The sequence below is a fragment of the Pogona vitticeps genome, chromosome 2, assembly GCF_051106095.1.
Source record: "Pogona vitticeps strain Pit_001003342236 chromosome 2, PviZW2.1, whole genome shotgun sequence".
In the NCBI taxonomy this organism is placed as follows: domain Eukaryota; kingdom Metazoa; phylum Chordata; class Lepidosauria; order Squamata; family Agamidae; genus Pogona; species Pogona vitticeps.
The window spans coordinates 222998792-223023705 of record NC_135784.1 but is presented as its reverse complement, the minus strand read 5'-3'; the positions used below and the strand labels follow the sequence as shown (position 1 = coordinate 223023705).

The 24914-nt window shown below is 44.6% G+C and overlaps 1 protein-coding gene across 5 annotated transcripts in view; it reads right to left on the bottom strand.

Moving 5' to 3' along the window:
- PSIP1 (PC4 and SRSF1 interacting protein 1) overlaps positions 1–24914 on the bottom strand; it is an 83974-nt gene that overhangs the window by 32912 nt on the left and 26148 nt on the right. For 4 of the 5 annotated variants that reach the window (XM_020797532.3, XM_072992090.2, XM_072992088.2 and 1 more), the window contains exons 8-11: positions 22504–22606; positions 13094–13169; positions 7861–8089; positions 414–529 (exon numbers count right to left, since the gene is read on the bottom strand). In XM_020797532.3, coding sequence (XP_020653191.1) covers positions 414–529; positions 7861–8089; positions 13094–13169; positions 22504–22606 — 524 coding nt within the window. The remainder of the gene's footprint in view (positions 1–413; positions 530–7860; positions 8090–13093; positions 13170–22503; positions 22607–24914) is intronic. The other variant, XM_072992091.2, reaches the window with a different exon arrangement.

Below are 24914 nucleotides of genomic sequence, written 5' to 3'. Positions count from 1 at the left end.
TTAACTATCAGATTTTGATCAATCTGTAAAGTGATACAAAGCAAGTTAACAGATGTTCTTCCAGATACTGGTTGTATGTATTGAAATTCTCATTAATAGTAAGAGTCTACCATAGACATTTGGTTAAAAAAAAACACAAGGGTTTGGTCCATGTTTTTGTTCAGATCAGTCCTGATTCCCTGGGAGGTGTTTCTCATTGTTCTGGCAATATACCTCATTTCACTAATCAACAAAGTACATTGTTGTTTTTCAGCTAATACTGTCATCAAAAGAATATTGACAAGGCACATTTCACATACAGACTGTATATTAGCAAATACACCAAGAAGCATGACTGAAGGTATCTTTCTTTTATTTTACTGTATTAATTCTATAACTATTCAATATTTACCAAACATTTATGTTATACTCACAACTCTCCTTCCATTTGCTCTTCCTGCTTATGTTTTCTCTCTGCTACTTCACGTTCATGTTGGGTTTTCAAAATATTCCTTTTATGAGGCCCCTGAAGATTTCTTCCTTTTTTCTTCTATTTCATTTTGATTTTGTACAGAAGGAAAACAATATTTTTCGTAAGGGAATGTTAACTGTTCCATATCTACATTTGTAGTGTCTTAACAGACAAGTTGTTATTATTCCAACTAATGTGGGCCCTAATTAAACTGAATTAATAGGGAACTGACAATTCAGCACCTGAAAACCAACATGGTATGATGGATAGAATATTGGACACAGAGACCTGGGTTCAAATTCCTGCTTGGGAGCAGAAAGATACTGGGGGTGACAATGCTCAACCACTCCCTAGACATCTCACATACATGAAAAACTATACTAAGGCTGTAGAACTAACCTGACAACAGATAATAACAGAAATTAATATTTAATAATTCAAATTTCCAGCCCTTTCTCCCTGCCTTTTTGCAGGGAGCCATTTACGAACGGCTCCGCTGGCAAAAAATGGCATTGACTTGCGAACAGAGCCTCGACCTCGTTCGTAGGTCGAGTTCCGTTCGCAAGTCGATGCCAATTTTTGCTAACGGAGCTGTTCGTAAATTGAAAAGTCCGTATATAGGGATGTTCGGAAGTCGAGGGTTGACTGTAGATAGAACAGTACCGTGACAGACAGCGGGGAGGAAGGGAGGGATGAGTGAATTCACAGAGGTCCACTAGAAGAACCATGGTTACAGGTAAGTAACCTAACTTTCTTCGTAGTGGCCTCTGAATGCACACAAATGGGTGATTAGCAAGCTGACTCACCGGATGGAGGACCGTCATAGTAACAGAGATGACAGAATCACCCTTCCAAATGCGGCATCATTCTTGGCTCTGACATTGAGGTGGTAGTGCTTGGCAAATGTCAGAGGGTTGGACCAAGTAGCCGCTTTGCAGATGTTCTGTATCTGAATGCCGTGATGTAGAGCGGTCGATGTAGAGATAGCTCGGGTAGAATGTGCTTTAAGATGGCCCAGTACCGGCTTGCCTGCAAGTTGATATGCCAATTGTATTGATTGCACTACCTATCTTGATATTGTTTGTGGAGAGGCAAGTGCACCCTTGTTGGTGCCATGATAGCACAAAAAGACACACGGGGAATGTTCTAAAGGTCTTGGTCCTGTGCAGGTAGAAGGCAATGGCTCTTCTCACATCCAGAGTATGGAGCTTACACTCAATTGGTGTGGATGGAGACGGAAATAGGGACGGAAGTATGATGGGTTGGTTTACATGGAATTCCGACACCACCTTGGGTAGGAAGGACACATCTAGGTACAGGGTGACCTTCTCAGGGTAGGTCACCCTAACCTGGAGAGTCCAATCTGAGAGCAGCCAGCTCACTAGCTCTCCGAGCCGATGTAATCGCCACGAGAAATGCCACCTTAAGAGAGAGTAACTTTTCGTTACAGGTTGCCATTGGTTCAAATGGCGACTTTGTGAGTACCTCAAGAATGAGCTGCAGCAACCATTGAGGCACAATTTTCTGTGATGGGGGGGGGCGAATATTCTTTAAGCCCCTGAGGTATCTCTTGAGCGTGGGGTGGGAAAAAGTTCAGCGGAGCTCGATCCGAGGGGTTGGTGAGCTACTATTGCTGCGATGTAAACTTTAATGGTGGAATGTGCCAGTCCAAGGTTAAAGAGATACATGACAAAGGTAAGTAAAGTCAAGAGAGATGATGGGACTGGGGTAAATTCCTTAGATTCAGTGAATTTTAAGAAAGATTTCCATTTGTTGCGATACAGGTGAGAAATGGATGGTTTCCGAGCCTGATTCAGGATTGCACAGAGTTTGGGCTTATCCTCCACACCGTCAGATGTAGGGATCGGACATCGGGATAGAGAATGGCCCCGTTGTTCTGGGAGAGGAGAGACAGTATTGCAGGTAAGTGGAATAGTTTGTGTGTTATCTCTCTCTGGTGGGCGAACCACGGTTGTCGCAGCCACCATGGGGCAATGAGAATCGTATCTGTTTGGTATTGGATAATCCTGGTCATTGTCTTGAGCAACACTGGTATCAGAGGGAAGAAGAAAGTGAGTTCTCTGGACCATGGTACCCCGAGAGATGCCATATCTATGCCTGCTCTTGAGGAGTACTTGGGGCACTTGGCATTGAGAGGGGAAGCAAAGAGGTCTATTGTAGGCTGGCCCCATCTGCGGCAGATGTCCAGGAAGACAGTGTCTTTGAGGGACCATTCGTGCATTCTGGTAGGGAGCCTGCTTAGGCGGTCTGCCAAGTAGTTTTCCTCTGATGAAATATGGTTTGATTGAGGGGAAATACAGTGGGTGCGGCACCACTCCCAAAATTTTATGGTGAGGTCTGTTTATGTAGTACATGACCGTGGTGTTGTCAGTCACAAGCTGTAATGTTTTCCCTTCGATCCTTGGGAGGAAAGCCTGAAAGGCTTTTACGATGGCCAACATTTCCAGCTGATTTATGTGGAGTGTTCTTTCGCTCTTTGACCATAGTCCGTGTATCTGGAGTTCCTGGCAGTGAGCTCCCCATCCAGAGGGGCTGGCGTCTGGTGTCACCTGGATCGGCAGGGGAGACGGTTGGAATGGTCTGCTGACCGACAATTTGGGGGCACAGGCCCACCATGTGAATTGGTCTGCCACATTCGGCGGTATTAGGAGCTTTTTCAGCTGGGCATCTGTTGCGGGATCGATTTGTGAGAGGAACCAGGACTGAAGTGTACGGAGTTTGAGTCTGGCATAAGGAGCCACTGATGCTGTGGAAGCCATGAGGCCCAGCAAGTGTTGAACACTGAGAGCGGTGATGGTTCTGAGAGGTCAGAAAAGATGTACTGCCTGACGGATTTTTGCTATTCTTTCAGGTGGTAAGAATGCTTTTGCCTGATGGGTGTCCAGTTGCACTCCTATGTAGCTCACGGATTGTGATGGTACCAGGTGGGATTTTTCTTGATTTATTTGTAGGCCTAATTTGTGCAGGACCTGAAGAGTAGTTCCCGTGGCTGTGTTGGCATCTTGATAGGTCCTGGCAACCAGGAGCCAATGGTCGATGTACGGGAAGAACTTTATTCCCTTGGTACAGAGGCAAGCCACAACTGGGGCCATGCATTTTGTAAACGTCCTGGGGGCTGTCGAGAGCCCGAAGGGGAGAGCGGCAAACTGGTAAGTGGTGTGCTGGAACTGGAACCTGAGGAATCTTTGATGGGACAGGTGAACTGAAATATGAAAATAAGCATCCTTCAGGTCAATGGTAGTGAACCAGTTTCCCGACGATAGAAGAGGGAGAATGGAGTTAAGAGTTGGCATATGGAATTTTTTGTAAAGTATATATTCACTGAGCTGTTGGAGGTCCATGATGGGTCTAATATCCCCATCCTTCTTAGGGACTGCAAAGTATTGAGAGAGAAAACCTTCGTTGGAATCAGAAGGCGGAATTATGACTATCACCCCTTTCCTGAGGAGAGCTGAAATTTCCTCTTGTAAAGGTAAGGAGAAGGGGGTGGGCTTGATGGAATTTGCCGGGGGGGTGTTGCGAAAATTCTATCAAGTAACCCCGCTCAATGATGGTCAAAACCCATTTGTCTGTTGTAATCTTCCTCCATTGGGGAAGGAATGGGCAGAGTCTGGTAAAAATACCAGAGCAATTAGGAATAGGCCTTACCTCTGCGTTGGGATTTGCAAAAAGGCTGTCTGGAGCCCTGATATTGCTGCTGCTTGGGTTGCATCATACTGGATTGAAGCGGCTGGTAGGCCCACTCATGGTGCTGTTGCTTGCTGTACCAAAAGGACTGGTGCTGAGGGATTGTTGGTAAAACGGCTTCTTGTAAGAAGGTTTTTGATATTGATAGGGTTGGTATGGGATGTAAGACTTAGCTGTCTTCTTCATTTTATGGACGACCGAGGATGAGATGGCTGGACAGTGTCTGCGAAGCAACCAACATGAATTTGACACAACTCCGGGAGGCAGTGGAAGATAGGAGGGCCTGGCGTGCTCTGGTCCATGGGGTCACGAAGAGTCGGACACGACTAAACGACTAAACGAACGAACGAACTCCATTATGTCGTCTGTTTTAGAGTTGAACAGCCCCGCAGCGTCGAAGGGGAGATCTTCAATCTTGGTATCATCTAGGATATTTGCCGCCCTAAGCCAAGCATGTCGTCTAAGTGCTATTGAGGTAAGCACGGATTTGGAGGCGGTGCCAGTGGTATGCTTCGCTGTCTGTCTTTGCTGCTTAGCGAGGGTATTGGCCTCTGCATAGGTGCTGAGAGCTTCAGTCTTTAATGGTTCTGAAAGGGTTTGAAGTGTGGGGAGAATTCTGTCCCACAGATGTTTTTTGTAGGTGCCCACTGCAGCTTGGTAGTTTGAAATTCTAATAAGTAGTGCCGCCAACGAGTAAAGTTTTTTACCAAAGGAGTAGATCTTTCTGCCCTCCTTATTCACAGGTGTGGTAGAAGACCTGCTGCGAGACTTGTATTGAGTAGTCTTGTAGTGGATGCTTAACTAGAATATCCAAGTCTGAACCATGAGTTTTGTGGTGGTGGTGTTCAATCTTTTGGGAGAGTTGAAGGCGACCTATCCCAAGAGTTCTTCACCAGAGTAAGGAGTGCAGGTATAAGGCTCAAACTAGGAGGAGGCGTTTTGTTCTGCTCCATATCATGGAAGACTAAGTCCAGTTCTTGTTGTCGAATTTGTGCATCAAGTTTTAGTATCTTTGCCATGCACAAGATGCACATATGACGTACAGTGGGGTCTTGACTTATGAACGGCCCGACATACGAACGTTTCGACTTACGAACCGCTCTCATAGGAATATACGGACTCGACTTACGAACTTAGATTCGAGTTACGAACTCTTTTTTTCCTTTTTTTTTAAAGCTAAGTTATCTTAGGTTAAAAGGAAACAAGAAAAAATATCCCCCTCTAGTGGCAGAAGGCGGAATAGCAGCTTCCCATTAGTTTCTATGGACGAAAAGAGCAGATACGGATTAAATGGTTTTCAATGCATCCCTATGGGAAATGCAGATTCGACTTAAGAACTTTTCGACCTGAGAACTGCCTTCCAATACGGATTAAGTTCGTAAGTCGAGACCCCACTGTATAGTCCTCCAGAGGAGACTGCAAAAGATTGCCAGTGGCAACTGCATCAGGAGCTTCGGAGTCATCAGATGAGGATGAGTTGGCACTATGAAATGACTTGAGAAGTCGATGGTGGTGGTCATGCTATCGGGGCTGGCAGTATAGGGTCAGCATCCGATTGGGTAGATACAGAGAAAGGTTCCGTATCATGGTTGTGAGGACCCGTGTAAAGCATGGTAGCCTGTACCGACAAGCGGCTCCTATGAAATTTGAGTCGTTTAGGAGGCGCAGAAGGCGCCAACATCATCGCTCTCTTTCGGGATAGTGCAGCTTGAGGGGTGGAAACATCCCCTTGGTATTGCAGCAACATTTGCAGTGGAGGGGCTATGGAAGGGTACCAGGGTGGTAGCGGGCAGCCCGACCCTCTGTATTGATCATGGTAGCCATAGCATTGATATGGATAGGGATGGTATCGGTCAGGATATGGATGACCATAATGAGGTAAACCTTCTGGATGGTAATATTGCTCTTCAAGCCCAGAAGGCTGGTATGGAGAGGCATGTTTGCTTTTCTCCTTTCTTTTCCTATGAGTGCATGGAGCAGACTTCCATTCCGATTCAGTCTCGGTATCTGCCTGCCCTGAAGATCAAGGGCTGAAAGGGGGTATGGCCAGGCTGGACGGTGCAACAGCCCCAAATCGGTCTGAACTTGGAGACATGCTCAGAATATGAGCTTGCTTGGCTGGAGGTATGGCACATTCCTCCCTGTCGGAAAGCCCAATATCGTCCATCAAAGAATCCTGCACCGGTATAGGAGGTATGAAAGAGGTGCGGCAGCTGGTTTGGCTAACTCCTTTTGCCTCTTAGGCTTTTCTTTGTCCTTTTTCTTATTTGCAGGATTGATAAGACTGCGGCTGAGCCTTGGTGGAAACTAGCTTAGGAGGTTTTTTAGAGTTCTTGGATTTAGCAGGTAAATAAGTCATGCTGGATAAAGACTGGTCAATAGGGCTAGTAGCTGATTTAGCAGCCTCCTGGCGAGGAGGGTTTGAAGAAGGGAGGGCTGAAACCTCCATGGTAGGCTTCAGAGATTTCTCGTAGAGAAAAGATCTCAGTCGTTGGAGTTGTAGCTTAATAGTCTGCTTGGAAAAACTCCTGCACACTGTGCACGATGTTGTGATAGAATTCCCTCAGACAAATAAACAGAGGTTGTGCCCGTCTATAAGTGGAATTTGTTGAAGACAAACGGAGCACTTCTTAAAGCCCCAAGGGGTCATAAAACCAAAAAAGAAAAGGGAGGAAAACCATTGAAGGGAGGGGAGAAATGATAGAATGAAAAAAAGAGAACAACTGGAGGTTCTATAGTTGAAAAAACTAGAATAATATTAGAGAAAAAAGGTTCAAAAAGATAGATTTAGCAAAGCTAAAAACATTTTCCTTAGCACTCTAGTTCCTAACGTCCTACTCAAATGGCAGAAAAGAGGAAACTAAAAGGAAGGTTAAGGAGGCAGAGCTCATACCCTGCCGGGGGGGGGGGGGGACTAATTGCCGCTTTTTCCCTCAGCTCTAGAATCTTCCGAACATCCTGCACAGCACAGGATAAACCCATTTGTGTGCATTTGCAGAAACCACTATGAAGAACCCTGTATTATATTCACTAGAGAGAAGTCTCCTACAAACTCCCTTGAAGGCCAGATTTAGGTCATGCGCAGTGAGGAACACATGAAGAAACCTTCTCTGTCTACAAAGAAACTGGAACCAAGAGCTAGATCAGATGATGTTGGCTTGGTTGAGAGGGGATCCAATCCTTGGAGTCAAAATAGCTCTCCGTCCCCATGTGGTAGTTGAATTGTTGGACAAAGTCTATGGAAATCCAGGTTCCAATATCCCTTACACTATGAAGCTCACTGGATAACTTCGATCAGTCACTATTAGCATACTCTGTTAAAATGAAAATCAGTTCTCACATTTTACTTTAACAGAATTATATGGAACACCCCTATTTTCCAGGGACCCAAAGGCTTTCTGCATGCTTCAGCATAAACACTTCAGCAAGAGCTGCAATAACCAGCCTAGATTATCCATTCAGAGCTTTCGTCATGTCTGTGAGACTACTCTCAACAATGATAAGTAGGCCAAACAAGACACTTATCTTTTTTCTTTTTCTATTTTGGTCATATCTCTGATCTTCCAAGTAAGCATAAATTACATTAGTTGCTATGAGCTTATTATATAACAAGATCACCTGAAAAGTGTAAAATGTAGTTCAAAATGTAAATAAATTCTTCTGTACTAAAAGGATGGGAGAACCATAAGATGCAGACGTACTTTATTGTCTTCCTGCTCTTCTCCATCTTCTTCAGAATCAGAGGCTGATGCTGATCCTACTTTAGAAGTGTTTTTCCTTTTTGTCTCAACTTCTTTTTTGCTTTCTTTTTTGTCTGGGTCCTTTCTCGCTTTGTCATCTTCCCTCTGAGTTTCTTCATCCCTTTTCTGTTGTTTTTTGGGTGGCTTTTCTTCAGCTCCCCTTTTCTTACTCTTATCTTCCTCATGAACACTAAAATCACACAAAAGCAAATAGATAAAGTTTCCTCTTTCCTAATTCCCCACAACTACCAACCTACTCAGAAGGATGTCAAGTTGTGGCCACATTGGTCCTCATCGCTCCTCGCTGCCCTCCACGGGCCAATGCCACTGCTGGGTCCCTGGTGAGCAGCCGCCGGTGCTGGTTCTGGAGCGGGAGGTGGCATCGGGCACCACCACCACCACCACCAGCAATGGCCTGTGGAGGGCAACGCAGCCGCCCTGGCGAGCAGCCTCTTTGCCACCAACGTTTTAAATTTGCTGCCTTTTCTTGCCATACTCCACGCCCCACAGAAGGCAGCAAGAAAAGGCAGGGGAAAAAGGCGGCAGATTTAAACTGTTGGTTGCAAAGAGGCTGCTCGCCGGGTGATTGTGTCGGGCCTCGGTGCTCCTCGACGCCCTCCGTGGGGCTGATGCTGCCGCCGGGTCCCAGTCCTCGGCACAGGGGCAGAGAGGCCCCCGATCCTGGCTCCTGGAGGAAGGGTCCTCCCAGCTTGGCTTGGCGAAGCCTCTCACGGCGCTTCCCCGCCAGGAAGGTGGAGGTGGCGGCGCGGGAGGACCCTTCCTTCAGGAGCTGGGATCAGGGGCCCCTCTGCCCCCATGCCGAGGACCAGGGAGGATCCCATCATCAGTTGCGGTAACACCTCCGCCACCGCCAACCCCCCACTACTGCATCCCTTTCCCTAGCCATTGGGGCAAAAGAGCTACAGCGGGGTCTCGACTTACGAACTTAATCCGTATTGGAAGGTGGTTCTTAGGTCGAAAAGTTCTTAGGTCGAATCTGCATTTCCCATAGGAATGCATTGAAAACCATTTAATCTGTATCTGCTCTTTTCTGTCCATAGAAACTAATGGGAAGCTGCTATTCCGCCTTCTGCCACTAGAGGGGGATTTTTTTTTTCTTTTTTCCCCTTAGGTTCAGGAAACGAGGAGGAAGGCAGGGAACAGTTTGCAAAGCACTTTAGAAATCTTTTTTTTTCAACGAAGCCAATTTTAAATCATGTTTTAAAGCACGTTGTGCTGATTTTTTCAGCACAAAGACACACAGGAAGGCTTTTTAAGGTGCTGAGCAAGCCTCCCCAAGCCTCTTCAGAGCCAGCCCATCAGCTGATAGGTGGGGAGAGGAGGGTGCAGGAGCGGGGGGGATCACAAAATGGCTGCCAGGCTCCCTTCTGGGTGTCAGCTTTTAGCTGTTTCCTGCTCTTTTTCCTGCTGTTTGGGGGCTACCAAGGCCTGGTAAGTGACTTTCTTTTATTTATTTTTAAGTTTCTGACCCTTTTTTCCCCTCCAGAAGCCTCTAAGGGGAAGGAGGGGGCACTTTTTTAATGTACGTAACTCAAGGGAAGTTCGTATGTCAAGTCCTTAGGGCGGGTTCGCAAGTTGAATTGTTTGCAAGTAGGGTCGCTTGCAAGTCGAGACCCCACTGTACAAAAAAGCAGCCTCTTCGCCACCATCGGTTTGAATTTCCCACCTTTTCCCCCTGTCTTTTCCTGGCTGTAATATGAAGCTCCGGCCATAAGTCGAAGTAAAAGTTTGCAGCCATAGCTGGTCGTAACTTGAAATGGTCATAAGTAGGGACTGTTGTAAGTTGAGGCACCACTGTACTATATAGAGAAAGTGGTACTTCACTAGGGCCACCTACTACTACTACTACTACTACTACTACTACTACTACTACTACTACTACTACTACTACTACTACCACCACCACCACCACTAGGGTCATGTCGGTGCCCTGTACTGACATGTGCAGGGCACATTGGGTCCTTCTTAAAGAGAAAGACGCGGTAAAAATATTTTAAATAGTAATAAAAGCCAGGTTCATATTAGGTAGCCCAATTATGCCATGGACTAGAACATGTAAGAGTCTTAGTTACGATGTTCTTTGGGTTTCTGGATGTTACAGTCCAAGATCATCAAGAGCAGTGGTCCCCAACCTTTTTAACCCCGCAGACCAGTTGGGGAAGGTGAGGCACCCCCACGCGGTTGTGTACATGTGCGAAGGAGTGCTTTCTCTCTCATGGGTGATCGTGCGCATGTGTGAAGGCAGTGCTCATGGGGCACTCGTGCACATGTGCAAAAGGGTGCGGGAGCGCTTGTGTGGGTGCAGGCACGGGGCTGTGGGGGAAGAGTATGTGTGGCAGTGGGGGCGAGGTCTGTCTCCATGGCCTGGTCTGGCTCAGGCCACGGACCAGCACTGGGCCACGGACCGGGATTTGGGGGCCGCCTCTGACCAAAAGGACCCATGATTGGGAAATAATGCTCTGAAAGGAGCCAATTTACCACTTTCAGTTAAACAACTTCTGCATCATACCATAAGATGTTTTAACAGAAAATATTGCCATTATTTTTCTCATTGTTGGACAGTCTTGTTGAACTGATTGTCACAGCAACTAATTAATTCTGTTCCCACAATCAGTTCAACAACCTGTCCAACAATGAGGAAAAAAATAATGGCTTTAGTCTCTTATAGATGTTTGGCAAATTATATTATCTGGACCAAAACAAAAAGCCAGGGCCCCTTGCCAAGGATGAACTGGGATGATTTGTATTGTCCCTTCTCTAAAAGTCACTGACGGCAGTTACAATAAGAGATCTGCCTATCTCATGAAGGAAGTGGGAAACCTGGCTGAATGAATATACAGTGGTGCCTCGCTTGACGAGGATAATTCGTTCCGTTCAAATCGCTGTTAAGAGAAATCCTCATCAAGCGAAATTAAAAAACCCATTGAAATGCATTGAAAACTGGTTCAATGCGTTCCAATGGGTGAAATACCTGCTTGTTTTGCGAAGATCCTCCATAGGGCAGCCATTTTCCAGTGCCTGTAAAGCAAGGAATCCGTCCCTAAAGACAGTGGGGAGCCATTCTGCACAGCGGGCGGCCATTTTAGAGCCGCCAATCAGCAGTTTTAAATTGTCATCTAGCGAAAAATCGGTTCCCGAATTTTCCCCATAGGAACATCATTTTCCGATCGCAATAATTTCATTGTAAAGCGGATTAGTCGTTTAACAAGGTAATCATTAAGCAAGGCACCACTGTATTTCAGATGGCTGAAGGAATATATTATATAAAAAATATACAACACAAGTTTAAGGGTTTCTCTGACTGTGGAAACATAGGCTTACCAGAAATGAATGCAACACACACCCATTTGAGTAAGCCTCATTTATCTCAAAATAAATCAGTTGGGACGTTGTGGTGCTGCAGGTTAAACCACAGAAGCCTCTGTGCTGCAAGGTCAGAAGACCAAGCAGTCGTAAGATCGAATTCATGCAACGGAGTGAGCTCCCATCGCTTGTCCCAGCTCCTGCCAACCTAGCAGTTTGAAAGCATGTAAATGCAAGTAGATAAATAGGTACCACCATGGTGGGAAGGTAACGGCATTCCGTGTCTAGTCGCGCTGGTCACATGACCATGGGAACTGTCTACAGACAAACACTGGCTCTACAGCTTGGAGACGGGGATGAGCACCACGCCCCAGAGTCAGACATGACTGGACTAAATGTCAAGGAGAACCTTTACCTTTACCTAAATCAGTTATAGTAGTCTCCTACTCAGGATTTTCAAGCGAAAGGATACAGCTTGCTAAACTCACGATCTACTCTGCCAATGTCCTTTTTTCAAAAGAAAGAAAATTGGTTTGGTGTTACTTTATCTTTATGTCATGAAGGAGCCTCTAGTTTACTACAGAAGCCACTGCTTTTGCTTGTCAAACTACCAGACCAGCCTTGGTATTCTCCAGGATCCTGTCCTAGCTTATAAACCAGAATCTAAACTTGTGGACCCTAATCTTGATTGGTATTTTACTTACAAAAGCAGTCATTAGTTGCACCAACTGCCTTTCCCCGCTTTCTTTTACATTTTTATTTCATTTTTATGAAGTCACTATTTTCTCCTGTTGTCAGAAAGTTCCTTGAACAGACTGCAGATACAATAGGAATTTATCACTATGACCTCAATAGTGGTCTGGAAGTAAAAATCAAGAGTTTACAACCAATGCTCAAACCAAGTCAAAGCTTCCTACATTGTTCTGCTAAAGAATTCTAACTGAAATTGGCCAACTACTTTTTTGTAATAAAGAAAAGTTTCCATCCCTGGGACTCTTGATGGTCTTGGACTATAATTCTCAGAAACTGAAAAAGATAGTAAAGGCTTCTGAGTGCTGAAATTCAAATACACTTATAAGGCCAAAACTGAACTATTTAGCATAAATATAATTTTGCATGAGAAATATAGAACCTTTTCCTTGGGGAAGGGCAAATCAAACTGACTCTGCAGAGATACACCAAATGTTTAATTAGCATGCTAATAACATTACTTGGACAAGCTAGAGATTTTCAACATTAGCAGTAATCAATTAACTTCCTAGCATCTAGTGTTTAACTAATTAATCTTCAGATTTAACTTTCCAAGCCCTGAGCAAAAGGCAGCAGACAACTTAGAAATTAAATGGCCTGTGCTATCCTTGAAAAGACAACCTTAAACAGAATCCTTGGTCATATAGCAACCCGGCTGAAGAACTATTAACAATGTGATAAACTGAAAATATAAGCAGATATAGGGCAGGGCAACTCCACTTACAAATGAAGGGCAAACAATAGGAGCAATACTCTTGCCCTGTCAAAGCACAGCTAGGTCACATCACTCATTCGGTATAATTTATTATAATATCTATATAATGTACAATGTTTTAGTTTATCCTACTGACCAAAATCGTACTAGTTATACACACCACCATAATGCAGTCAGTGTAAATCTTGATGTGAACAGTTGCAAGTTAAGTCAGCGTGGTTATCTGCTTGTTCACTATGTCAAACTGCACACTAGCAAACGTCTATGCTGACTTCTCCAATGGCGGTAATTTGCCACCAAAATTTCCAGCCATTTCATTATGTTGGTACAAAAACTCAATAGAAATTTGGTCAATATATTCTTAATCTTCTGTGGGGGGAAAACAATGCTTAGCAATAAACTTACATGTCACTCTCAGGAGGACAAGGTGGTTTTACCAATTTGGGCCTCCCTCTGGGTTTTGGAACCTTCACCTCAGTAGCTGTTATATAAAGAAGCATTTTGATTAATTAAATATAATTTATTAAATATAAATTAAGTTGTTCAAAATGTTAAGCTCAATTTTAACATACACAGGTGCATGTGGAAGGTAAACAAGCATCATATTCAGTCACTTCCAGGAGACATTTAATGCCTGGTATCCTTAGGGCTGCACGCCTACCAGCTATCTTGCTGTGTGGCAGAGAATCCCAGTAGGTATTTCTTAACTATCAGCTAGAACCAACTGCATGTTACTCCATTTGTAACAGATTTTCACCTGTTGAATCTCTTGATCAGAATTATTTTCACCAAAATATCACTAATTTAACTAAGCCAGGTGGACTGCAACTCAGGATTTATGGAACATACAAGTGGTGCCTTCGACTTACGAACTTAATCAGTTCCAGAAGATGTTAAGTCAAAATGTTCATAAGTTGAATCAGCATTTCCCATAGGAATGCACTGAAAACCGATTAATCCGTTCTGGCTGTTTTTTGTTCTTATGTAGAGGCACCGTTTCTAAGTTACAGCATTAGTTCCCATAGTAACTAATGCAAAACTGATTAATCCACTCTCTACCATTAGGGGGAGATTTTTTTTTAACCTAAAATGACTTAGGTTTAAAAAAAAGGGCAGGAAAGGAGGGAGGGAATGAACACCCTTTAAACAAAACACCTTTAAAACCAAGAAGCTTTAAATCAAACCAAGCATGTTTTAAACCAATTTTTACATTTTAAAAATAAATTTTATTTCCTTGAAAACCAACTGCCAAATTTAAAATGTATTTTCACATTCCCAGCACATATGAAAATAAGCACCCTCCTCTGCAACAAAACTTATAATTAATATGTATTTGATTTAATTCACCAGAGTTAAATACCAAACAAACTTAAATAAAATCCTTTATCCTTACAGGGTTCATGTAAGTTCATGTTCAATATTCTTGTATCCCATATTTTATTCGAAACCTCAGTACTCATTTCTTCTCCCAAATCACAAATCATATTCCCACAATGTTTTAAGAAAACCCTACGGAACGTATGTTTCCAATAATATTTTATATATGTTACTTACTATCCCTTTCATTACCCTATATTTTCATTTGCATTTTCCTTTTATAAGACAGTTTCTTCAAATTTCATGAATTCCCTACATTTACCATTTGTTTTTAACCGTTCTTTCATTCAACTGGATAAGATTAAACCAGGATATTCTCTCCATCCCTAACACTTTTATTTGATCTATGTTCTCCACTTGTTTTAACCAATCTTTTATCCTTATTTTTTTTTTATTCTTCTCCAACTCTATCACTGGATATAATGGAGAAACTGATGGAATAAATATTTTTTACACTTACTTCAAATAAAAAATATTTTTTAAGAAAAGGATTTACAATATTTTTGTAATATTGTTATTATGTTGTACGAAGAGTATTCTCAAGGTTCCAATGAAATTCTTGATTCCATAATGAACCATATTACCGTATTTTTCGCTCCATAAGACGCACCTTTCCATAAGGCGCACCAAATTTTTAGGAGAAGAAAACAGGAAAAAAATAATCTGCTTTCTTCTCCTAAAATTTGGTGAGCCTTATGGAGAGGTCCATCTTATGGAACACACCCTAGGGTCCTAGGGTCCTAGGGTGTGTTCCAGGACGCTTTGGAGACTCCCCCTGCCTCCCCCAGGGGCCAGAGGGGACAAAATCGCCACCTTTTGGGGCTCTTCTGAAGCTTCCCAAGCCTCAGAAGAGCCCCCAAAGGTGGCAATTTCGTCCCCTCTGGCCCCCAGGGGAGGCAGGGTCAGTCTCCAAAGGGTCCTAGGGTGCATTCTAGGACCCTTTGGAGACTCACCCTGCCTCCCCCGGGGGGGCAGAGGGGGCAAAATTGCCACTTTTGGGGGCTCTTTTGAGGCTTGGGAAGCTTCAGAAGAGCCCCAAAAGGTAGCGATTTCGCCCCCACAGGCCCCGTGGGAGTGGGGGGAGCATCGTAAGGGTCCTGGAAGGCTCCCTCGGACCCTTCCGACGCTTCCCCCACCCCGCCACGGGTGCAGGGGGGTAAAACCGCCAGCTTCTGGCAGTGTTTTGAGGCTTGGGAAGCCTCAAAACACTCCCAGAAATGGCCAATTTAACCCCCCCTGCACCCGTGGGGGGGTGGGGCAACGTGGCAGGGGTCCTGGAAGGCTCCCTCGGACCCTTGTCACGCTGCCCCCACCCCCCACGGGTGCAGGGGGGGTAAAATCGCCACCTTCCAGGACCTTTTGAGAGGCTTGAAAGCCTCTCAAAAGGTCCTGGAAGGTCGCTATTTCGCCAGAAGCTGGCAATTTAAACCCCCCCTGCACCCGTGGTGGAGGTGGGGCAGCGTGGCAAGGGTCCTGGAAGGCTCCCTCGGACCCTTGCCACGCTGCCCCCACCCCCCCACGGGTGCAGGGGGGGTAAAATCGCCAGCTTCCAGGACCTTTTGAGAGGCTTGAAAGGTCCTGGAAGGTCGCTATTTCGCCAGAAGCTGGCGATTCCCCCCCCCGCGCCCATGGGGGGGTGGAGACAGCGTGGCAAGGGTCCGAGGGAGCCTTCCAGGAGCCTTGCCACGCTGCCCCCCCCCACGGGTGCAGGGGGGGAATCGGCAGCTTCCAGGACCTTTTGAGAGGCTTGAAAGCCTCTCAAAAGGTCTTGGAAGGTCGCTATTTCACCCCAATGGCGCCGTCGGGGGTGGGGGAGTGTCGCAAGGGTCCTGGAAGGCTCCCACGGACCCTTGCGACGCTGCCCCCCATGGGGCCAGTGGGGGCGAAGTTACCACCTTCACTCCATAAGACGCACAGACTTTCTACCCCTCTTTTTGGGGGGGAGGAAAGTGCGTCTTATGGTGCAAAAAATACGGTAATTTACCAGACTGAGATATAATCTCACACAAATGTCTTATTTGATTAGCTATATAATATAAACTTAAAGTAGGAACATGCAGTCTTTCTACTTTTTGAAATGTATTTTTATTTATTTATTTATTTATTTATTTATATATTTATTAATTTATTTATTTATGTATTTATTTATTTATTTATTTGATTTATATGCCACCCATCTGGTCTATTCGACCACTCTGGGCAGCTTCCAATGAACAGATATACAATAAAAACACAGAGATTTACATAAACAATCCGTAACAAATATAGTACTAAAAACAAATAATAAAATAAAGAAAGAATAAAGGAAAGTAAGTATTGACTGGAGGGAAGGCCTGAGTGTACATCCATGTTTTAAGTTGTCTCTTAAAGGTGCCCTGCGTGGGGGCTATATGAATCACCGGAGGAAGGTTATTCCAGAGGCAAGGAGCCATCGCCGAGAAGGCCCGATTTCATGTCTTTTCCTTCCGGGCCTCCCTCAGCATTAGGCTCCTCAGCCTCACCTCCTGACTCGTGCGGGTGATCTGGGTAGATCTTGGTGGGAGCAGGCGTTCCGCCAGGTATCGAGCTCCTAAACCCTTTAGGGCCTTATAGGTAAGCATTAACACTTTGAAGTCAATGTGAAAATGGATGGGCAGCTAGTGCAGCATAGCCAGAGTAGGAGAAATATGTTGGTATTTTCTCACTCCAGTAAGGAGTCTGGCCGCTGCATTATGCACCACTTGAAGTTTCCGCATCAGCTTCAAAGGCAGCCCCACATAGAGCGTGTTACAGTGGTCTAATCTTGAGATTACGAGCGCATGTACTAAGGTAGTGAGCGCCCCCGTGTTGCGGTAGGGTCGCAGCCGGGCAATCCGCCAAAGATGGAAAAAGGTGGTGTGGACTACCAACGCCACCTGCGTTTCCATGGTGAGCGTCGGGTCCAGGTGTACCCCCATGCTGCGAACCCCACTCTTTGTGGCCAGGGTCACCCCCCCAAACATAAGTCACCCAAGCCACCATCCACAGGGGCACCCACCCTCAGAACTTCCGTCTTGTCCGGATTCAGCCTCAGCCCATTTTCCTGCATCCATTTCAGTACAGCCCACAGGCAGCGTTGGAGGGACAAGAGGAGATGTACACCATCTCCTCTTGTTAAACCTTGCTTTTTTATTTCCATTACAATTTTCTTAATGTTACCAAATTTTAAATTCTTCTTTGGTTATCTTTATCAGTAACATAAATAGGAAGTTTATCTAAGATAAAAATTTAATTCTATTCTACCAAACCATGGAAGCTCAAATTTCATAAAATCATCAAACTTACTTTTAATTTCTTCTTTCACTTTTTAAAAAATTTCCTCTTTCACTCAATCTACATTCTACCTAAACATTTAATAGACTTTCAAATATTAGTATCAATTTTCTTCCCACTTTTTTAAATCTTTCTAATAATTAAATATAATCATCTCTGATTTATCTGTAACCCTGTTATCTCCTCAAATTATTTAAAATATAATTTCACCCTATCCATAACCATTAATGGATTTTCTACTGTTATTAAAACTGGCTGGATAGCTCAGTGGTTTAGTTATCTGGTTGAGGAGCCAGAGATTGGAAGTTTGATTCCCCACTGTGCCTCCTATAAGTACAGCAAGCCTGTGTGGCCTTGGGCAACCTGTACAGCCCAGGGCACCTGCAGAAGGGAATGGTAAATTGCAACCAGCCTCTACCTAGGCTTGCCACTTTTTAAAATAACTGCCTTTAAAGGGCTTGACTTCAGCCATGAACACCAGCATGACCCAAATTGAATACCAGAAATATTTAATTTTAACAAATTGAAAGTTTCCTATCTATCCCCTTCAGATTTCAAGACTTTGTAGGGCTCCCTTATTGTTTAAAGAATGAAGAAATGATATGTTCTTAGGTTTTTCTTAAGTTATACCCCAATTGTCAAAATACAGTACACAACCTCCCTTTTCTGATACAAATTAACTTCTCCCCTTCTCTCCAGCTCAGGCTCCTCCTCCCTCCTTCACACTCTTCTGGATAAGGCTCACCTTTCATTCTCCGCAGTCACCTTATTTCTCCTGTTAACAGGCAAAAGTGGCTAGGGTTCTGGCACATAAATCATTTCAGAATATTTTCTAAGCAAGAAACCCTGAAAAGGGTCACCATAAGTCATAATAGCATATATTATTAATATTAAAGCATTATCAGCAAATAAATGAATTTGTAGTCTATCTTTAGTGCCTCTATCACTAATTAATTTACCTTCTCTAATAAGATTTGCCAACAATTCTATAACTAAAGCAATCAATACTGGGGAAAAGGGACACCTTTGTTTAATACAGTGGCTTAGGGATATCTTTTCATTTATACCATCATTTACTAATACTGTTGCAGTGTTCTCTGAATACAGTACTGTATAATGTTTTACAAAAAATAAGACCTAACCTGAAAATAAGTCCTAGTATGATTTTTCAGGATGCTTGTAATGTAAGTCCTACCCCAAAAATAAACCCCAGTTAAGTTAAACCCCACCCTCCACCATTGTGCAGCATTGTGCAGCAACCTGAAGATGGCATGACTGTAACATAAAACATCCCTGGAAAATAAGCCCTAATATGTTTTTTGGAGCAAAAATTAACTTAAGACCCTGTTTTATTTTCGGGGAAACACAGTAACTAATCTATCATAGCTTTAAACTGCTCCCCAAAACCTAATATTTATATTATTTTTAATGCTGGCCATTTCACATAATCAAATCCCTTGAAAATAACCAATGAAATTAATTCCTGCCTCATAGGAGATATGCTGTCTCCACACTTAAAATCAACTTCATGCGATCTCTCCAAGTCTTCTTGAACGCAAACAAAATCTGATGCCACTAGCTTAATCCATTCCAACAACATATCTGTAATGCTTGTTTCATCTTCAGCACCTCCTTCCGGAAATTCAGATACAGTGGTGCCTCGCTTAATGAGCGCCCCGTTTAACGATGAATCCGCATAGCAATGAGGTTTTTGCGATTGCAAAACCGATCGCATTGCGATGTTTTAGATGGCCAAAAATCGCTTTGTGATGATCGTGGGGAAGGGCTTCCCCACGATCATCCCAAATGCACCGCCGATCAACTGTGTTGTGAGGGGTGGAGAGAGAGAGCCCCGAAGCACAGCTCATCGGTGGGGGTTTGCGAAGATCACGGAGAAGCCAGCTTCGCAAACCCCCGCCTCAGCGATCTCTCTCTTGCGCGCGCGCGCCGATGCCTCTGGACAAAGAGGGGTGGTGGGAAGGGGTGTCCCCGGGGGCCAGCTGCCGCTTCGCTTGGGGCGCATCCCCAGCTCCCCTTTCTGGCTTCCCAGACGTGGCCCGGCCGGGTGTGTGTGTCTCTCTTCCCCTTCCCCGGGGGCTTACTTCTTTGAGCAGGGGAGCGCTCCTTCTTCCTTCTCTTCTTGCTTCTGTCTTTCCTGTTTTGCTTGTCGGTCTCCCTTCCTTCCTGGCGGATGCGCGCGCCCCCTCCCAGGGTCTACTCCTCCGGTCTGCGCGCTCCCCTCGGGAGCCCGCACGGGATTGGACGTGGGGGAGCAAGGAGAGAGGAGGCGGCAGGTGAGGCGGGCTGGGGTTTTGGTTCCCTCCCCTCCTCTTCTTGGGGCACAGGGGAGTCCCCCACTCCCACCCCACAAAAGTTCTTTCCCGGGGCCGTGCGGGGATGCCTGGCGGGGGCGCGCCACGACTGCCGGGTGGGCGAAAGTTGGGCAAAGTTTGCGCGTGGCGCCTGGGCGGCTTCGCAGGCCGGGCCTGGCAGAGGTCCCCATGGCCCTTGCGGAGGTCCCCATGACCCCGGCGGGGAGGGCGCCGCTGCTGGCTGGCCCGGCCACCCCCTCGGAGGCCCGGCTCCCAGGACGGAAAGCGGAGGCGTCGGTGGCGGCCTGCTGGTCGCGCCCTAGGTGCACGGCGGGCCGCGATGGCCGAGGGCGGGCAGCTGGTCGGGCTGGGCCTGGGGCTCAGGCTGCTGTGCTTCAGCCTCAGCCTGGGCGTCGGGGGGCTCCCCCCCTCGCAGCCGCTGAACGGGCCAGGCCGGGAGTGGTGCCGCCGCGCTGCACCCTGCAAACCCCTGGAAGAGCACGCCTGCCTGGGCGAGCCGCTGCCCTATGGCACCACCTCCACACTCCTGGCTGGCGACTCCGGCTCCCAGGCTGAGGCCCGCGACAAGCTGCTCTTCTGGTCCGGTAAGCCCCAAGGGATGGAGGGAGGGATGCAGGGACGAAGGGGCCCCGGTGGGTGGGTGGGTGAGCCGGCTGGGCGGGCGGAGCGACCCAGGTTGACAGGACAGGAGTGCCGGGCCCCCACGGGGGAAGAGGGGGCTCCTCCGTCGCCCTCCAAGCCTGGATGCCCCCGTCTCTCCTGCCCACACCGAGAGTCCCGGCATTCTGGAGTCCGGAGGGACTCCAGAGGGAGGCCGCCCCCTCGCCCTGTGCTCTACTCCACAAGCCAACATCCTCAGCTTCTATGAGCCAACAGGGGGGGGGACTCTGGCCATGGCGGCACAGTGCCTCAGTCTCCCTGCCCAGGCTGGAGTTGCAAGGGGTGGAGAGAGAGATAGAGCCAAGGCGGGGGTTTGCGAAGCTGGCTTCCCCGCGATCTTTGCCAACCCCCACCGATGAGCTGTGCTTCGGCGCTGGCTCTCCCTCCCCTTGGAGCCAGCACCGAAGCACAGCTGATCGGCGGTTCCAAAATGGCCGCCCGCTGTGTTGCCTCGCTTACCAGGCACCAAAAATGGCGGCCGGATGGAGGATTTTTGCTTAAAGGTGAGTTTTTCCCCCATAGGAACGCATTAAACGTGTTTTAATGTGTTCCTATGGGCTTTTTTGCCCCACATAGCGAGGAATCCGGATAGCGATGTTTTTTCCGGAACGGATTAACGTCGCTATGCGGGGCACCACTGTACACATTTTTTCCTTCAATCTCTAACCTCCAAATCAATCATTTTTTAATCAACTTCAGTCAGCCAATATAACTCTCTAACATTGACTTTAACCATTATATCAACTTCCTTCACTTTTGAACCCAGTATCTTCAATTGATCTTTAACCTCAGGTTTCATTTTATGTAATTCTGGTTTAATATGTGCCACTCTTCTTTGCACTTTGCTCCATTCATGTTTAAAATGATGAGCGCATTCTGTTTTCAGTTCTTCAAGCTCCTTGGAGATGTTCTTCCAATTTCTTAAATTCTGTTAATAATCTATGCTTTTTTGACATTTCACTTCTTATGGTGGATCTCATAAGTTACATCTATATGATTTGATCTCTGTTTCAAGAACTTTCCTCCTTCCTGTGACTTAGGAAGTTATTTATTATTAGATCTATGCTTCAGGCAAGCACCTCCTGCTTCCTGTGACTGGGGCAAGTACTTACTTATCTCAACTATCCATCACTGAACTTTCTACAGAAAACAATTGATATTGTTTCCACTTTAAAAGTTCCCACTCTATAAGTATTGATAAGCTATGATCTGAAAGGCGATAGCCCCGCTGCTCCACTTAGGTTCCTTATTTCTCTTTGTCTGCCATCTTGGCATGAAAACAACAAACAACAAGATAGAGCTCACAAAACACGTCACCCTTATTGTAAAAGCATATTTTTATCTTATAAAATATGAATTTTAACCACAGTCCACAAAGACACAAGTAGGAGAAAGTTTAGATTTTTATTTCAGTGATTGGGAAATTAGTTCAACTGCTAGCCATCACAGACAGAAAATGGCCTCCTTACTTCTCCATTCAACAACCAAGAGATTACTGTCCTAAGTGAACATACTAGTTTGCTCTATTGTGTTCCACGCATTCATACTGATAAGTGTTTGCAAAGAAAAAATGTAGGTTTCCAACATTTATCCTGTACCATTAGCATTTGCACTGTACTATTTCATAACTCAAAGAAAAATGCAAGGGAACCTCAGCACAGTGGTCTGAGGAAAGCCTTTAATAGTAAAAAATCACTGTCAGAAGTCCCAATCTCAGCAACAATTTTTTACTATTAAAGGCTTCCCAGCCACCACTGTCTTGAGGTTCCCAGAGTCTTGATAAGGGATACAGGATAAGGGAGCCCTACAAAGTCTTGAAATCTGAAAGGGATAGATAGGAAACTTTCAATTTGTTGAAATTAAATATTTCTGGTATCCAATTTGGGTCATGCTGGCGTAACAGGATTTTCCTCTGTGTTTAAGAACTTCTATACCATACCGTGAGGTGATATCCATAGGCTGAATAGTTTGAAACTATAGCACTGAGACCTTAACCCCAGGATACAGGGAAGGAACATGCATCACAGTGATGTCTGAGAGAAAGCTTTCTAGAAACTTGTTTCCAGTGCTTTGTTATCTAAAAATGATCTTTTTAAGTAATATCAATCTGAAAAAATTTAGGATTAATAGACAAAGATCAGCTTTGTAATTTACCAGCTGGCCTTCCTCGTTTAGGGCTTGCTTTTGGAGCTGTAATCACGGCAGTTGTTGCTGCTGCCACTGCTGCTGCCTCTTCAATTTCTGCTTGTTTTTCAGCCTGTATTAAAGAAATTCCTTTATATGATCCAATCAGATTGTAGAAACAAACTAAAAAAGAATTATCTATCATTGGGTTCACCTTTTTAAAATCATAAGAGAACATTAGCAAAATGTGGTGTAACATGAGGATTGCAAAGCATAATTAAGATTACTCTGAACTGCCAGCTTTAGATAAAACTCATAACCATCCATAACTATATTGATGCTGCTACCAACTGTGATATATATTTTCAAAAACCAGAGATTTCATATCAAGTAGTGGATGGAGTGTGTTTGCCTAGACGGGGCACTGGATAAATCTCAGCTGAAATCTCTGCTCACTGGGGCATCTTGGCTGGTCCCAGGGAGTTGACAGAATTACATTCTAACTATGAAAAGGATGATCCCAGAGCCTGCTAATGAAAAGGGAAAAGAGGTAATTTCTACACACATACACTCTGCCTAAAATAAAATAAACAGCCCAGAAGTTTTGGAAGATAGTGAGAGTTATTAAGTTGAAACAGGAATATGCTGCCATTCCCTTTCCTCCCATCAACAAGACTTTCCATGGAATCAAAAGATAATTCTGTTTATTAAGAACTCTTCCCATGAATGGAATCGTAAGAACCAACCTATCATCTCTGACTTATTATGGAAAAAGGGGAAGATGCAAATTTAGTACCTTATTGGCCAGAGTCCTGCTACATACCACTACTTGTGCAATGGAAGTTATAGCAGTGGCAGCTTGGTATTAATTTGCTAATGACACATGTCTGACCTGGTATCATTGTGTGAGTTCAGGGTTGCCACTGAAATTTTATTTTTCATTTCCCTGACCAACATTTCTCAATTTCCCTGACCACCGTTCAAATATAACCAAAAGATTAAAAATGTTGCATTAATACAGGGGACTCCAAACTACAATCCATGGGCCGCATCCAGACTGCCTTGCCTTTTTATCCGGCCTGGGCATAAGGAAGAGGAGGGAAGGGAAGGAGGACCCAAGCAATCCCTCACTTCCTTCCCTCCTTCGGTCCTTGAAAATGTCTAAAATACATATGATGTGACCCTCACACTAAAACGTTTGGAGACCCCTGCATTAATGCACGTTCTAAACAAATGTCCTACCCTACAACTAAACAAATCTCAACTGTAAAAATATTTGTCAAAGTAAGAGATTTAATATCAGCTTCTTCCAACATTAACTGCAGCAATCTGTTTTGCAATTGCACCAAAAAATCACACCAAGATGCAAAATTCAATTCAAGTAAACTCTGAATGCTAACAAATGGCATAACATTTTTGTTATTGTTTTAAAGGAACACTAAAAATTATATAATCATTCTATCAAAAATGGTTTCTCTGAAGCCACATTACGAAAATTGTAGTTTTGAAATTGCACTAATATTCATGTTAGAAATTAGAATACAAGTAGTCTGTTTTTAAGAATAAAAATTTAAGATCTAAAACTATCACTTCTACAGTTTTCTCTTTTTATTTCATAACTCTTTTAGTTTCTCATCCTCTTCCATTTTGGCTTTTTCTCTCATTTGTTTTAGCATTTTCAAGAAGTTTAATTTGTCCCTCAAGTTTCTTCTCTTCTTTCTTCTGAATTTCTTCTTGTTGCTTATGGTGTTTGGCCCCTAAGTGCTTTGTGTAGCATGCATGAGCATACCTGCCTGACTGCAACAGATTCATATCAATTACTGTACAACGATGCAAGCCCTCCACAGTTCAAGACAGCATCGTAACTCTGACCATGGCAGACAAATTTATTCATGCAATTTCTCAATTAACATTGACTTATTAACTGAAAATCCACTTTCAGCATAAGCATTACCATGAGACAGGTTAAGGAACATTTTGACAATAGTCCACAGATCTGAGAACATTTGTGGGACATCAAAATATCACTGTAAAACGTATCTAGTACAACTTCATCATTTTGTTTTGTAACATATGCTTGATATTGTAGTGTACTGTTGATGTGATTTTTCCGCTACTGTGTCATTGGTATGATTTTCCTGCATGTAGAGCTTCAAGATGTAGAGCTTCAAGAACAGCCCCTATTCTGGTGATTCCAAGATTTGGCTTGTATAAAATGATAGTAGGATCTAATGCTGATAAGTCACACATCATCTTGAACTTCAAAGGACTTCTCTCAATCAACTTTTCAAGAAGAGCTACTACCATGTTTTGACACTCTAGGCAAAACTTGGCCACTTGACGTTCACTCAGTTTAGTTTCTTTCAGCAGCTTCTTTGCTGCAAAGCTAATGTCAACCTTGCTTCTGTCAATCAAGTTCTCAGACAATTTCACGTCAATTG